Source organism: Sinocyclocheilus grahami, unplaced genomic scaffold, assembly GCF_001515645.1.
Source record: "Sinocyclocheilus grahami isolate Dianchi unplaced genomic scaffold, SAMN03320097.WGS_v1.1 scaffold201.1, whole genome shotgun sequence".
NCBI classification, from domain to species: domain Eukaryota; kingdom Metazoa; phylum Chordata; class Actinopteri; order Cypriniformes; family Cyprinidae; genus Sinocyclocheilus; species Sinocyclocheilus grahami.
In genome coordinates this window covers 553,475-567,828 of record NW_015505380.1, presented here as the reverse complement: position 1 = coordinate 567,828, position 14,354 = coordinate 553,475, and the positions used below count along the sequence as shown (strand labels likewise).

At 36.1% G+C, this 14,354-nt stretch overlaps 1 protein-coding gene across 1 annotated transcript; it reads right to left on the bottom strand.

Annotated features, from left to right (window-relative positions):
- Positions 1-5,602: 5,602 nt before the first annotated feature.
- Positions 5,603-14,004, bottom strand: LOC107595347 (cytochrome P450 1A1-like). Its single transcript, XM_016285726.1, is given in 10 exon segments — positions 5,603-6,702; positions 7,593-7,679; positions 7,817-7,940; positions 8,794-9,239; positions 10,063-10,149; positions 10,287-10,410; positions 11,264-11,353; positions 11,425-11,551; positions 12,015-12,915; positions 13,931-14,004. Coding segments are annotated over 9 exon segments (2,238 nt in total). The 5' UTR covers positions 12,855-12,915; positions 13,931-14,004; the 3' UTR covers positions 5,603-6,389.
- Between the last annotated feature and the right edge of the window lie 350 nt (positions 14,005-14,354).

The following is a 14,354-nucleotide window of genomic DNA, read 5'->3' as shown; positions in this document are numbered from 1 at the left end:
AGCACGCTATGGGAGTTTTCAGAGGTCGCGTTGCAAACAGGAGACAAATCAGCAGAGGAAATGCCACTGAAGATGCCAGCGCAGAGTCAAGTCAAGTCAGCTTTATATATAAAGCACTTTTAATTCCACCACTCACAATAGTGACCGTAAAAAAGTTTTTCATTTATAAAGTTTTGAAAACCTTACTGACTGATGTTTTAGTGCACGCCCTGGAAATATTGAAAAAATAAAGGGTCTCCATGAAATATGTGCAGTTTCACACGGTTAGTGCAAATTGTTACATGATCAAAGCAGTTTAGTTCCTGTTTGCAGCTTGAGAAGATGATGACTGCATTAAAGCATAAAGTATGTTAACAAAGATTTTTGGTCCACATTATCTTTAAAGGGGTCATATGATGCGATTTCAATTTTTCCTTTCTCTTTGAAGTGTTACAAGCTCTTGGTGCATAAAGAAGATCTGTAAAGTTGCAAGTATGTACAGTAAGTGGAAAATAATGTGTTTTTTTAACCTTAAACCGCATAAACACATTTCATTAGACCAAATACACAAAATGATGTTCTTTTTAGCAGCATCATATGACCCCTTTAAGGTGTTTAGTATTTATATATGAATTCACAATTATTAAATATTGTTGAGTGTGGTCATAGAATGAGTAAACATGGTGTGATAACAGTGAATTTAGGTCTACAATATAAATCCAATTGCAGTTGTTAGAGAAAGCTGCACTACAATGTTGCAATGACAAAATATTGCGCTAAATTTAAAGTTCAAATGTTAAAAACAAGTTACAATATTGATGTTGTAGTACTGGTAGCACTAATATAACAATTTTATATGTTACAATAAAGTAACACTTCTGAAATACGTTGTTTTTGTATTTTATCTCAGTGTTCCTATCAGTGCTGTATAAGGGGTTTTATGCACAGCAGTAACCCTAGAATATGATCAAACTGTTTAAAATAGCTGGGTTGAGATATATAACAACTTTATGACTGCAGAAATATGTTAATTCAGTAAATACATCATTCCACCAGCCACAAAAGAATTTTCACACACTTTTCCAAGACAATTATTATTGATTATTTCAATGGGTAACTAATGACACATCATCTGGATATTTTCATGTTTGAAAATTTTTTGGGATTAAACTGGTTAAGTAGGAAAATAGTGTGTAAAATAATGCAAAGGGACAACTGTAAACACTCAAATTTCTGTTAAATTCAGAGCTGATAACCGACCGCTCATCCAGAGCCGCTCTGCCATTCAGGAAAAGTTCCTGAAATAAGACGAATTGCTCTGAAGGGAATAAACAGTGTTGTAAAGTGTAATTCTGTTCCATGCCAAAGGTCACCTGACCCAGATAAACACAGCGGCGGCCCGTTCAAAAGTCCACTGGCTTGTAAATGGACACCGGCGGCTTTAATCGTCCTCACTCATTAATCGCTGCAGCGTCTATAACAACAGACTCAAAGATTTCACCGCAGATGATAGTAACGGTGGATCATGTGACTGCTGAATGCCTCTTACACAAACATCTCAACTCACACTAGATTATATTTCTGCACTTTAACAGGAATATCTGGATTCTAAATGAACACAAAGCTCATTTGAAGGGGTGTTGAATTGCATGTCGTGTGATCGAGGGGAGAGTCTGTGATGTTTTCGTGACTACATGCATCATGTACTGTGTGTTACTATCATGCACTTGTTCTTTTTTTTTTTAAAGCCTTGATTTGGTAGCAGAGATTGCAGGCTCAGTGAGAGAGATTGTCACCTGAACTACATTAGAGCTGGATCTTTTCCAGCTATTATTCCAAATGAAAACCCTCATAAACTATATGCTGTAAACTAGAAATGCATATTATTAGTAACATAAAAATATGTTGCTTAAAATAGTTTTTTAAACTTTCATAAGGGCAATGCATTTAAACCAGAGATATCAGGAAGAAATCCTTATCAGGAATAAGTCCTGAATAAATAGAATAGAATATAGAACAAAATAGAGAATAGAATAGAATAGAATAGAACAGAACAGAACAGAACAGAACAGGAAAGGACAGGACAGGACAGGATCAAATAAAGTAGAATATAACAGAACAAAATAAAGTAGAATAGAATGGGATATATCTAAATAAAATAGAATAGAACAGGATATATATCAAAATAAGAAAGAACAGAACAGAATAGAACAGAACATAAGATATTAAAATAGAACAGAATACAGAACAAGATAGAATAGAACAGGATATATTGACATAAAATAGAACAGAACAGAGCATATGATACTAGAGTAGAATAAATTAGAATAGAATAGAATAGAATAGAACAAAACAGGACATAACTGGAAAAAATAAGAGTAGAGAAGAGAACAAAATAAAATAGAATAGAACAGAACAGGACAGGACAGGACAGGATAAAACAGAGTAGAATATAACAGAACAAAATAAAGTAGAAGAGAATGGGATATATCAAAATAAGATAGAACAGGATCGAACAGAACATAAGATATTAAAATAGAATAGAATACAGAACAAGAAAGAATAGAACAGGAAATAACAGGATAGAATAGAACAGGATATATTGACATAAAATAGAACAGAACAGAACATATGATATTAGAGTAGAATAGATTAGAATAGAATAGAACAAAACAGGACATAACTGGAAAAAATAAGAGTAGAGAAGAGAACAGAACAAAATAAAATAGAATATAATTGACCAGAATATATCACAATAAAATAGAACAGAAAAGATTATATTAGAACAGAACAGAATAGAATAGAACAGAACAGAACAAGATAGCAATAGAACAGAATAGAACAAGATATCAAAATAAAATAGAATAGGACAGAACAGAAGAGAACAGAACAGAACAGAACAGAACAGGATGTGTCAAAATAAAATAGAATTGAACAGATCACAAGACATTAGAATAGAATAGATTAAAATAGAATAGAATATAATATGATATATCAAAATAAAATAGAACAGAATATATTAGAACAGAATAGAACAGAACAAGATATTAGAATAAAATAGAACAGGATATATCAAAATAAAATAAAATGGAATAGAACAGAATATATTTGAATTGAATAGAATAGAACAGAACAGAACAGGATGTGTCAAAATAAAATAGAATTGAACAGATCACAAGACATTAGAATAGAATAGATTAAAATAGAATATAATATAATATGATATATCAAAATAAAATAGAACAGAATATATTAGAACAGAATAGAATAGAACAGAACAGAACAGGACGTGTCAAAATAAAATAGAACAGAACAAGATATTAGAATAAAATAGAACAGGATATATCAAAATAAAATAAAATGGAATAGAACAGAATATATTTGAATTGAATAGAACAGAATATATTAGAACAGAATAGAACAGAACAAGATATTAGAATAAAATAGAAAAGGATATATCAAAATAAAATAAAATGGAATAGAACAGAATATATTTGAATTGAATAGAATAGAACAGAACAGAACAGGATGTGTCAAAATAAAATAGAACAGAACAAGATATTAGAATAAAATAGAAAAGGATATATCAAAATAAAATAAAATGGAATAGAACAGAATATATTTGAATTGAATAGAACAGAATATATTAGAATAGAATATAAGAACAGAATAAAATAGATTAGAATAGAATAGAACAGAACAGGATAAAATAGACTACAACAGAACAGAATAAAAAAGTATAAAACAGAACAGAATAGAATAGAACAGGCATAACAGGACAAAATAGAATTGAACAGAGTGTAAAATACGAAAATAGAATAGAATACAGAATAGAATATCAGCACGCTGTACCATGGGAAAAGTAAAAATAGAATTGAACAGAGTGTAAAATATGAAAATAGAATAGAATACAGAATAGAATATCAGCACGCTGTACCATGGGAAAAGTCAAAATAGAATTGAACAGAGTGTAAAATGCGAAAATAGAATAGAATACAGAATAGAATATCAGCACGCTGTACCATGGGAAAAGTCAAAATAGAATTGAACACAGTGTAAAATATGAAAATAGAATAGAATACAGAATAGAATATCAGCACACTGTACCATGGGACAGTTCCCCTGAATGTGGTTTGGTATATATTTTGGACAGTGAGCTGTATTTAGAGCTCAACACTCGTCAGTCAGATGTTATATGATTAGTTCACTCAAAAATAATAATTCTGTCATCATTTACTCACCCTCATGTCGTTCCAAACCCATATGACTTTCTTTCTTCTGTGGAATGTGATGATGAGGATGATGATGCTGAAGATGTGGGGTCAGACCTCATCGCTCCACCATTCTCAATCTCAAGAATCTTCATATTGTTAATGTCCATCTGACTGTGTAAATGAGGGAGAGTTTATAATACTTGCAGTCATTTCATTTAGATGATAAATAGCTGTATGGCTTCTCTGCAAACCTGATACACACCTAACATCCCCCGCGGTTAATGGACACCGAACAGCCCAGTCAGTATTCAGCACTCAGCATCATGAGTGTATGGTGACAGGATAAACATATTATATATCATACCATGATAACAATATCAAGATTTCAAAGTATTCACATGATATTTGTAGGCACTTTCAATAAGGATTTTCAATCTTTTAGACCCACGAACCCCCAACGAATCCACCTCATGTGAAGGTCCCACATCCTAAAATGTATATTTTTACATATAAAAGCCCAATTTATACTAATGTAAACTGATATACTATAGCAATTAAAATATTATTTAGTAAATTTATAAATATTTAGTATCAAATTAAGGTTTTTGGCTAGTAATAGTGTACGGTTAATTTATTTATTTAAATCAATTTTTATATTGTTTACTTTTTATTTTAATCAAATTGTATTGTTAACTTGATTATTGTAATGTAATTTGTTTTATTTATTTTAACCTATTTTTTATTCTTAACTTAATTGTTTTAATATAATTTGAATTTCTTTTAATCTAACTTTCTTTTCTTTTTTCCTTTTTCTTTCTTTCCCACAGACCTCAGAATGAAATAAAAACCCCAGTTTTAAAAAGTACTTGTCACTTACAAAAAAAGAAAAGAAAAAAGTCAAGGAAGATAGAGTGAAGTGCCGTCTGCATAGAAATGATAAGATAAGTTGTGTCTCTAAATAATATGACCCAGAGGAATCATATATCATGCAAAAAGAAAAGGGCCCAAAACGGAACCCTGTGGAACACCGTAAGAGATCTGAGCACAAGATGAGAAACATTCCCCTACATTAACAGAAAAAGTTTTCTCAGTTCTCAGAAAAGTTATTACAATTTAACACGATACATTGACAATTCCATGCTTTTTTTTATTTAATTTTTTTATATATGCAATGGTAATATTACAGTATATTTGTTTGTTAGTTTGTTCCATAAAACGGTACTTTTGTGTCCTTTCATAAATCCATGGTTTTATTTGTAGTACATTTGAGAATCATGTTTGCAGTGTTACTATGCTATAACCATTTGATAAGACATTTGAAATCTTGATTTTAGATTAATATTCTGTAACTCTACAAAGTTAATGATGTGCATGATCTTTAACTAGAGACAGGCAGACAGACAGACACATTAACAATGAAAGTTTTATTATTCATTTAGCAATCATAAATAGGCTATGCAAAAACAATGTTGATATGGGAAACATTTGCATGAATTATTAATTGGAGTACTTCAGAACATTAAATTCCTTCATTATACAAAACAGTAAGCACCTGCCACAAAGAGTATCAGGTCATAGAGACAATTAAACAACAAAAACATAATTCAGGGAAGTAAATTTGATCTAGAATGATATTGAATGTCCAGAAGCACCTTGATAAATATAAAAAGGTAGATCCAAATCTTCAACAGTCTGTACAAACGTCACATGAAAAATGTGCACGGTAAAAGTGGCTGTATAGTTACAAGTGGATCACATTTTGGGATCGTAATCGAACAGAAAATAGCTTCAGTGTATGTAGTCCAGCAGATCTGAGGAATCTGCATTAAGCTTATGACTATAGAAGGCATTCGTCAGACAGACTCGCACTAAAGCAGCATAAGGCGCATGAGCTGCGACAGGCACTCAGTGTTATCTGTGCACTATATTTGGAAGCACAAATATGTTATCAGCATCAGCATTCGAGTTTTGAAAGGACAAACCCATGCATACGTGCATGTGCATATGAAAACATAGATGTATGTACATGATAAAGGTGATAAAGCCACATGCACACTCTGGGTTATCCAGCATTACTGCAGTAAAAGGCACCGGATGCTTTGACCTGCATCGCAGTCAAACATCTTTCAAATATTTGGCATTGCGAGCCGATGGCGAGGATCTCAACTCAAACTGCAATGTCGTTTTTTGTTCAGATTACTCCACGGAGCCAGGGATTTCGAAGCCGGGTTGCGGCGTGACGCGCAGCATACAGCGCTTGTGTTTCATGGTCAGCCCGTACTCTGGTGTCATATCCAGCATTTCTCCTGGCATCCCGCTGAACTTTAACCTCTGGAGAAGGATGGCCAGGAACAGGAAGACCTCGGCACGTCCGATGGACTCTCCAATGCAGCGCCGCTTCCCAAGCCCAAAAACCAACACCTTCTCTCCTTCCATCTTATTCAGGTCCGTACCGTCTGCGGTGAGGAATCGGTCAGGGTTGAAGCTCGAAGGGTCCTTCCACAGTTCTCTGCAAGAAGAAACAGACAGTTCAGCTTCGTTTAAGAGTGCATTGCACCATTTACCATCCACATTTAAGTCCAGTGTTGGGGGTAATGCAAGTTACGTAATCAGATTACTTTTTTCAAGTAACTAGTAAAGTAGCGCATTGTTTTAAATTAGAAGGAAATATCTGAGTTACTTTTTCAAAAAAGTAACGCCAGTTACTTTGTTTCCCATGCATTGGCTGACAGCTCTGGTGTTGCCATGGTGACAGAAATCAGGAGTCAGTGCAGAGCGTTGTGTATGAACATGATCTTACTGTAGCTCTAGACTAAATATGAACATGTTTACTCATCTCACCTGCACAAAAATACATTCAGTGTTCCTCAAAATGAATAAAAACAGTCAAATGCAAACTCGGAATATGATGCAAACCTGCACTAATTAAATATGTTAAATAAGACGAATATCATTTATTTATTGAATACAATTTTATTAACTAATGTCTTTGCTGCTGAGCTCCGATGATCCAATTCAACCATACTAATAAGTAAAAATTACACATTTGTGTTTGATTTTTGTTATCGCTGAATAGTGTTGAACTTTCTTCTCCTGCGTCATATTCTTCATGTGATTAGTTTGAGCTGCGCCCTCTACTGTACAGACGTGAATTTACATTTCCTTCAGCCTGAGGCGCATTCATTTCACTTTTGTTGCGAAAGGGCTTTTGCATAGAACTTTTTTAGATTAAAAACAAACAAGCAAGCCCCGCCCAGATTTGAAAAGTAACGCAAAAGTAACGTAACACATTACTTTCCATAAAAAGTAACTAAGTAACGTATTTTTTAGGGAGTAACGAAATATTGTAATGCATTACTTTTAAAAGTAACTTTTTTATGGTCATTATGAGAAACTTACGGGTCATGGTTGACTTGCCACTGGTTTACAAACACACAGGTGTCTTTGGGAATGAAATATCCATTGAGCGACGTGTCTTTAGACGTACTGAAAGAGTAAAACACAAGCAGTCATTGGCACGGCCAACTTTGGTAAACACCGCAGCGTTGTTTACAGGCGTCCATCTTCAGTAACTTAATTCACATGCGGTTTTATTTAATGCAAGGACGCTGTTCTCAGCTCACCAGTGAGGAATGGTGAAAGGAAGGAAGGACGAATGACGGAAGATCTCCAGAATGAAGGCCTCGAGAAGCGGCAAGTCCGTTCTGTCCGACAAGAGTGGCGTACGGTCCGTTCCGATCTTTTCCTCTAGAAAGATTTTAACAACATTTGTCAGATTGGAAGATTTGAAAGCCAGTTGCAGTGGAGTAAATCTACCTAGTCTCTTAAAAATAAAGGTGCTTTACTGGCATCGATGGTTCCATGAAGAACCTTTAACAACCATGCACTCTTAAGGTTACAAAAGACCACTTTCACACAGCAATTCCATAGAAGAACCTTTTTTTTGCATCAGAAAGGTTCTATGGATATTAAAGGTTCTTCACGGAACCTTCAATGCCAATAAAGGAGCTTTACAAGGTTCTTTATAGTGTAAAAGGGTTTCTTCACATCTTCAAAATGTTCTGCAGACTAAGAAATAAATGGTTCTTTTAAAGACTGATCACTGAAAGATTTTATGGGGAACCAAAAATGGTTCTTCCATTGTATTGCTGCCAAAATCCAAAGTATTTTTTAAAGAGATAACAATATTTTAATATACTCTTAAAAGGAGGTTTTCACTGCATTAGAATCTTTTAGTGAATAGCTCTTAAAATAACCTTTTTTCTTATTGTGATAAAAATTGTACTAATCTAAAGAGCCTTTTTCCTCGGCAAAGAACCTTTTGTGCAATGGAAAGGTCTTAAAAAGTTCTTCATGGAACCATTAATGCCAATACAGAACTTTAATTTTTAAAAGTGGAAGAACCTTTTCCACTATAAACTCTTAAAAATAAGGGTTCTTTATGGGAATATAGTTTAATTTTATAGTGGAAAAAGGTTCTTTCGATTTCTAAAATGTTCTTCGAGGAACCAACATTTGTTCTTCTTTGGCATCACTGCGAAACCCCCTTCAGGAAACCTTAATTTTTAAGACAGAAAGACATAAAGAGAGAGATACTCACTCAGCTCTCTTTGCAGTCGCTCCTGGATCTCAGGGTAGGCCACTAGATAGACGACACCCCAAGACAGAGCTGTACTGATAGTGTCGGATGGCGAGGATCTCAACTCAAACTGCAATGTCGTTTTTTGTTCAGATTACTCCACGGAGCCAGGGATTTCGAAGCCGGGTTGCGGCGTGACGTGCAGCATACAGCGCTTGTGTTTCATGGTCAGCCCGTACTCTGGTGTCATATCCAGCATTTCTCCTGGCATCCCGCTGAACTTTAACCTCTGGAGAAGGATGGCCAGGAACAGGAAGACCTCGGCACGTCCAATGGACTCTCCAATGCAGCGCCGCTTCCCAAGCCCAAAAACCAACACCTTCTCTCCTTCCATCTTATTCAGGTCCGTACCGTCTGCGGTGAGGAATCGGTCAGGGTTGAAGCTCGAAGGGTCCTTCCACAGTTCTCTGCAAGAAGAAACAGACAGTTCAGCTTCGTTTAAGAGTGCATTGCACCATTTACCATCCACATTTAAGTCCAGTGTTGGGGGTAATGCAAGTTACGTAATCAGATTACTTTTTTCAAGTAACTAGTAAAGTAGCGCATTGTTTTAAATTAGAAGGAAATATCTGAGTTACTTTTTCAAAAAAGTAACGCCAGTTACTTTGTTTCCCATGCATTGGCTGACAGCTCTGGTGTTGCCATGGTGACAGAAATCAGGAGTCAGTGCAGAGCGTTGTGTATGAACATGATCTTACTGTAGCTCTAGACTAAATATGAACATGTTTACTCATCTCACCTGCACAAAAATACATTCAGTGTTCCTCAAAATGAATAAAAACAGTCAAATGCAAACTCGGAATATGATGCAAACCTGCACTAATTAAATATGTTAAATAAGACGAATATCATTTATTTATTGAATACAATTTTATTAACTAATGTCTTTGCTGCTGAGCTCCGATGATCCAATTCAACCATACTAATAAGTAAAAATTACACATTTGTGTTTGATTTTTGTTATCGCTGAATAGTGTTGAACTTTCTTCTCCTGCGTCATATTCTTCATGTGATTAGTTTGAGCTGCGCCCTCTACTGTACAGACGTGAATTTACATTTCCTTCAGCCTGAGGCGCATTCATTTCACTTTTGTTGCGAAAGGGCTTTTGCATAGAACTTTTTTAGATTAAAAACAAACAAGCAAGCCCCGCCCTTTTTTAGGGAGTAACGAAATATTGTAATGCATTACTTTTAAAAGTAACTTTTTTATGGTCATTATGAGAAACTTACGGGTCATGGTTGACTTGCCACTGGTTTACAAACACACAGGTGTCTTTGGGAATGAAATATCCATTGAGCGACGTGTCTTTAGACGTACTGAAAGAGTAAAACACAAGCAGTCATTGGCACGGCCAACTTTGGTAAACACCGCAGCGTTGTTTACAGGCGTCCATCTTCAGTAACTTAATTCACATGCGGTTTTATTTAATGCAAGGACGCTGTTCTCAGCTCACCAGTGAGGAATGGTGAAAGGAAGGAAGGACGAATGACGGAAGATCTCCAGAATGAAGGCCTCGAGAAGCGGCAAGTCCGTTCTGTCCGACAAGAGTGGCGTACGGTCCGTTCCGATCTTTTCCTCTAGAAAGATTTTAACAACATTTGTCAGATTGGAAGATTTGAAAGCCAGTTGCAGTGGAGTAAATCTACCTAGTCTCTTAAAAATAAAGGTGCTTTACTGGCATCGATGGTTCCATGAAGAACCTTTAACAACCATGCACTCTTAAGGTTACAAAAGACCACTTTCACACAGCAATTCCATAGAAGAACCTTTTTTTTGCATCAGAAAGGTTCTATGGATATTAAAGGTTCTTCACGGAACCTTCAATGCCAATAAAGGAGCTTTACAAGGTTCTTTATAGTGTAAAAGGGTTTCTTCACATCTTCAAAATGTTCTGCAGACTAAGAAATAAATGGTTCTTTTAAAGACTGATCACTGAAAGATTTTATGGGGAACCAAAAATGGTTCTTCCATTGTATTGCTGCCAAAATCCAAAGTATTTTTTAAAGAGATAACAATATTTTAATATACTCTTAAAAGGAGGTTTTCACTGCATTAGAATCTTTTAGTGAATAGCTCTTAAAATAACCTTTTTTCTTATTGTGATAAAAATTGTACTAATCTAAAGAGCCTTTTTCCTCGGCAAAGAACCTTTTGTGCAATGGAAAGGTCTTAAAAAGTTCTTCATGGAACCATTAATGCCAATACAGAACTTTAATTTTTAAAAGTGGAAGAACCTTTTCCACTATAAACTCTTAAAAATAAGGGTTCTTTATGGGAATATAGTTTAATTTTATAGTGGAAAAAGGTTCTTTCGATTTCTAAAATGTTCTTCGAGGAACCAACATTTGTTCTTCTTTGGCATCACTGCGAAACCCCCTTCAGGAAACCTTAATTTTTAAGACAGAAAGACATAAAGAGAGAGATACTCACTCAGCTCTCTTTGCAGTCGCTCCTGGATCTCAGGGTAGGCCACTAGATAGACGACACCCCAAGACAGAGCTGTACTGATAGTGTCGAAACCTGTCAATGAGCACGGACACGCTTTAATATCATGCAAAGATTGAAAATTATTCAGTTTTCCCAGTGCTCACCAGCTCCGAAGAGATCATTGACGATTCCGACGATCTTCTCATCGGACACTTGGACGTTTGAGTTCTCATCCAGTTTCCGGTCTTCGCAGTGGTTGATGAGTGAATCGGTGATGTCTCGGATGTTATCCTGAAAAAAATATCACATCTGTGACCTTAAGTCGCTGGGGGATATTTGTAGCAATAGCCAACAATACATTGTATGGGTCGAAATTATAGATTTTTCTTTAATGCCAAAAATCATCAGGATATTAAGTAAAGATCATGTTCCATGAAGATATTTTGTAAATGTCCTTCCGTAAATATATCAAAACTTAATTTTTGATCAGTAATATGCATTGCTAAGAACTTCATTTGAACAACTTTAAAGATGATTTTCTCAATATTTTGATTTTTTGCACCCTCAGATTCCAGATTTTCAAATATTGTCCGATCCTAACAAACCATACATCAATGGAAAGCTTATTTATTCAGCTTATTTCAGATGATGCATAAATCTCAATTGACCCTTATGACTGGTTTTGTGCTCCAGGATCACATATGAAAAGCATAAAAGGGAAAGCGATCTGATGGACAAGTCTGAGAGCTCCCACCTTGTCGAAGGTGTTGTAATGTTCACTGACGATCTTCTTCACCAACTTGCTGAAGCGATCGTTGATGTCCAAGAACTTCTTCATCGTTGTGCTGGGCAGGATACGCAAGAAAGGGATGAAATCCGCAGGATTGCCACTTCCCACGATCTTCCCGAACTCGTCGCTCAGGTTGACCAAGCTCACCAGCTCGTCGTCATCGTGGTTGTAGCGCCGGCCGAAGCAAATCCCGCAGATCACGTTGGCCACAGACACCACGATGTGCCGGAAGGGATCGAAGCACCCGTCGGCCTTCATGACGTTGTGAAGCCTTTCAATCAGATAGAGACCTTCCTTGCTGATGTGCTCCTCAAGGGCACATGAATACTCTGAGCTTTCGCCTTGCACCGTGGAAAATGTTCGCAGGGCGCTGAGGGCCAGCTTGCGACGGGCGCGCCAGACACCCACCTGATCCGTACTAAAGGCCAGGCTCTTTCCGTCGCTGATGAACTTACTGCTATAGAGATCCGGACGTCCGGCGAACTCCTCACCTTGTTTGATGAGAGCTTGACGGATCACGTCGTTTCCGCTGAGTACTACAACGGGACGCATGCCCATCTGGATCTGGAAGACGGGGCCGTAGCACTTACTCATAGCGGTCAGGCTCAGATGTGGGTTGTTTCCCACTTCCAGAACATTTCCGATAATGGGAAGAGGCTTCGGTCCCGGCAGCTTCTGGAGCCCTTCAGGGATCTTAGTACGCATGAGGCGCATCAGCAGATACACCACACATATCGTGATGATGGCCACGAGGCTCTCAGACACAGAAATCGGGCCCAACATGGGAAGAACCGTAAGAGGCATGGCTATCTGCTCTGTTTCCCTCAACAATCTTTGCTCTTGCAGACACTGAACAGGTTACCTGCTTAAAACAAAAGAGAGATCAATAAGACTGACTGTTAACCTTAGATGGAGAGAGAATAGTGCAGTAACACGTCTTGCACGAATGATACTGAAAAAGGTGCGTCTCTCTGCAACTTGTTTTTTGGTAATGTTGCATTGCATGTGCATGCATGAGTTTTTTAGTGCATGCATGCAACTAACAGATCTGTTTTTGCAGTTTAACCAGTGCATGTTGTTTGGTTATTTGCATTTTGCGAAATTCATTAATGATAAACTACAGGTGAAGTGATTTGTCTCAAGGTCAGAGCACATATCTGAGACACATACACACACACACACACACACACTTTAATTTACTGTAATAAAACTAAGAAACTTTAAAACTTTAAATATTGATTTAAAATCTTTAGTCAAATATATATATATATGAAAATAACCTATTCATTGCTATTGAAGTGGAATTACTGACGGTTATTTGCATTTTGCGAAATTCATTAATGATAAACTACAGGTGAAGTGATTTGTCTCAAGGTCAGAGCACATATCTGAGACACATACACACACACACACACACACACACACTTTAATTTACTGTAATAAAACTAAGAAACTTTAAAACTTTAAATATTGATTTAAAATCTTTAGTCAAATATATATATATATGAAAATAACCTATTCATTGCTATTGAAGTGGAATTACTGAACCTACACATAGGAGCCTGATAAAAATGCTTATTTTAGAAGAAACTTTATGGCACTTTATGGCTTTTGCATGTGAACTCTTCATATAATATATATATAAATATAATATATATATATATATATATTTAAAGACCATACATGTTTATCTATATATCCATTTTCTAAAATCTAATGCACACCAGTCAATGAACAAGTAGTACAATATTGTGTAAAAGAAGTAAGAAGAGTTCATTTTTTATATATTTTTGTGTAAAAAAAAAAAAAAAGATTGAAATTGAAAATTGAAATCAAATCAAATGTTCTCTAAAAGAAAGCAGCATTGCCATCAGACTTACCCAGAGCGATCGGACGAATATTTCTCCTCTTCTCAGCTGAATCTGTCTATTCAGAGTTAATTAGCTCCAGAGGAGTGCTGCAGTGTTCCAGCGGGGAAAACTTTTATAGAGAAGCGCTCGTGGCGATTGGTTGCTCTTCACGTGACGTCACGAAGAGCTGGAGGCTTTGTGAATGGGAGAGAATCAGTGACAGGAGTGAGGTTTTATTACAGGGGGATCGATCCCTCGTCGCAACATTAACGGAGAAAAACTGCGGGAGTAATTAGAGACTTAAGTTCTCTTGCGTTTCCAAACACACATATCTAAATGATGTGACTACATATATATATATATGTATATATGTGTGTGTGTGTGTGTGTGTGTGTGTGTGTGTGTGTGTGAGAGTGTGAGTGTGTGTGTGTGTGTGTGTGTGTGCATGTTTATG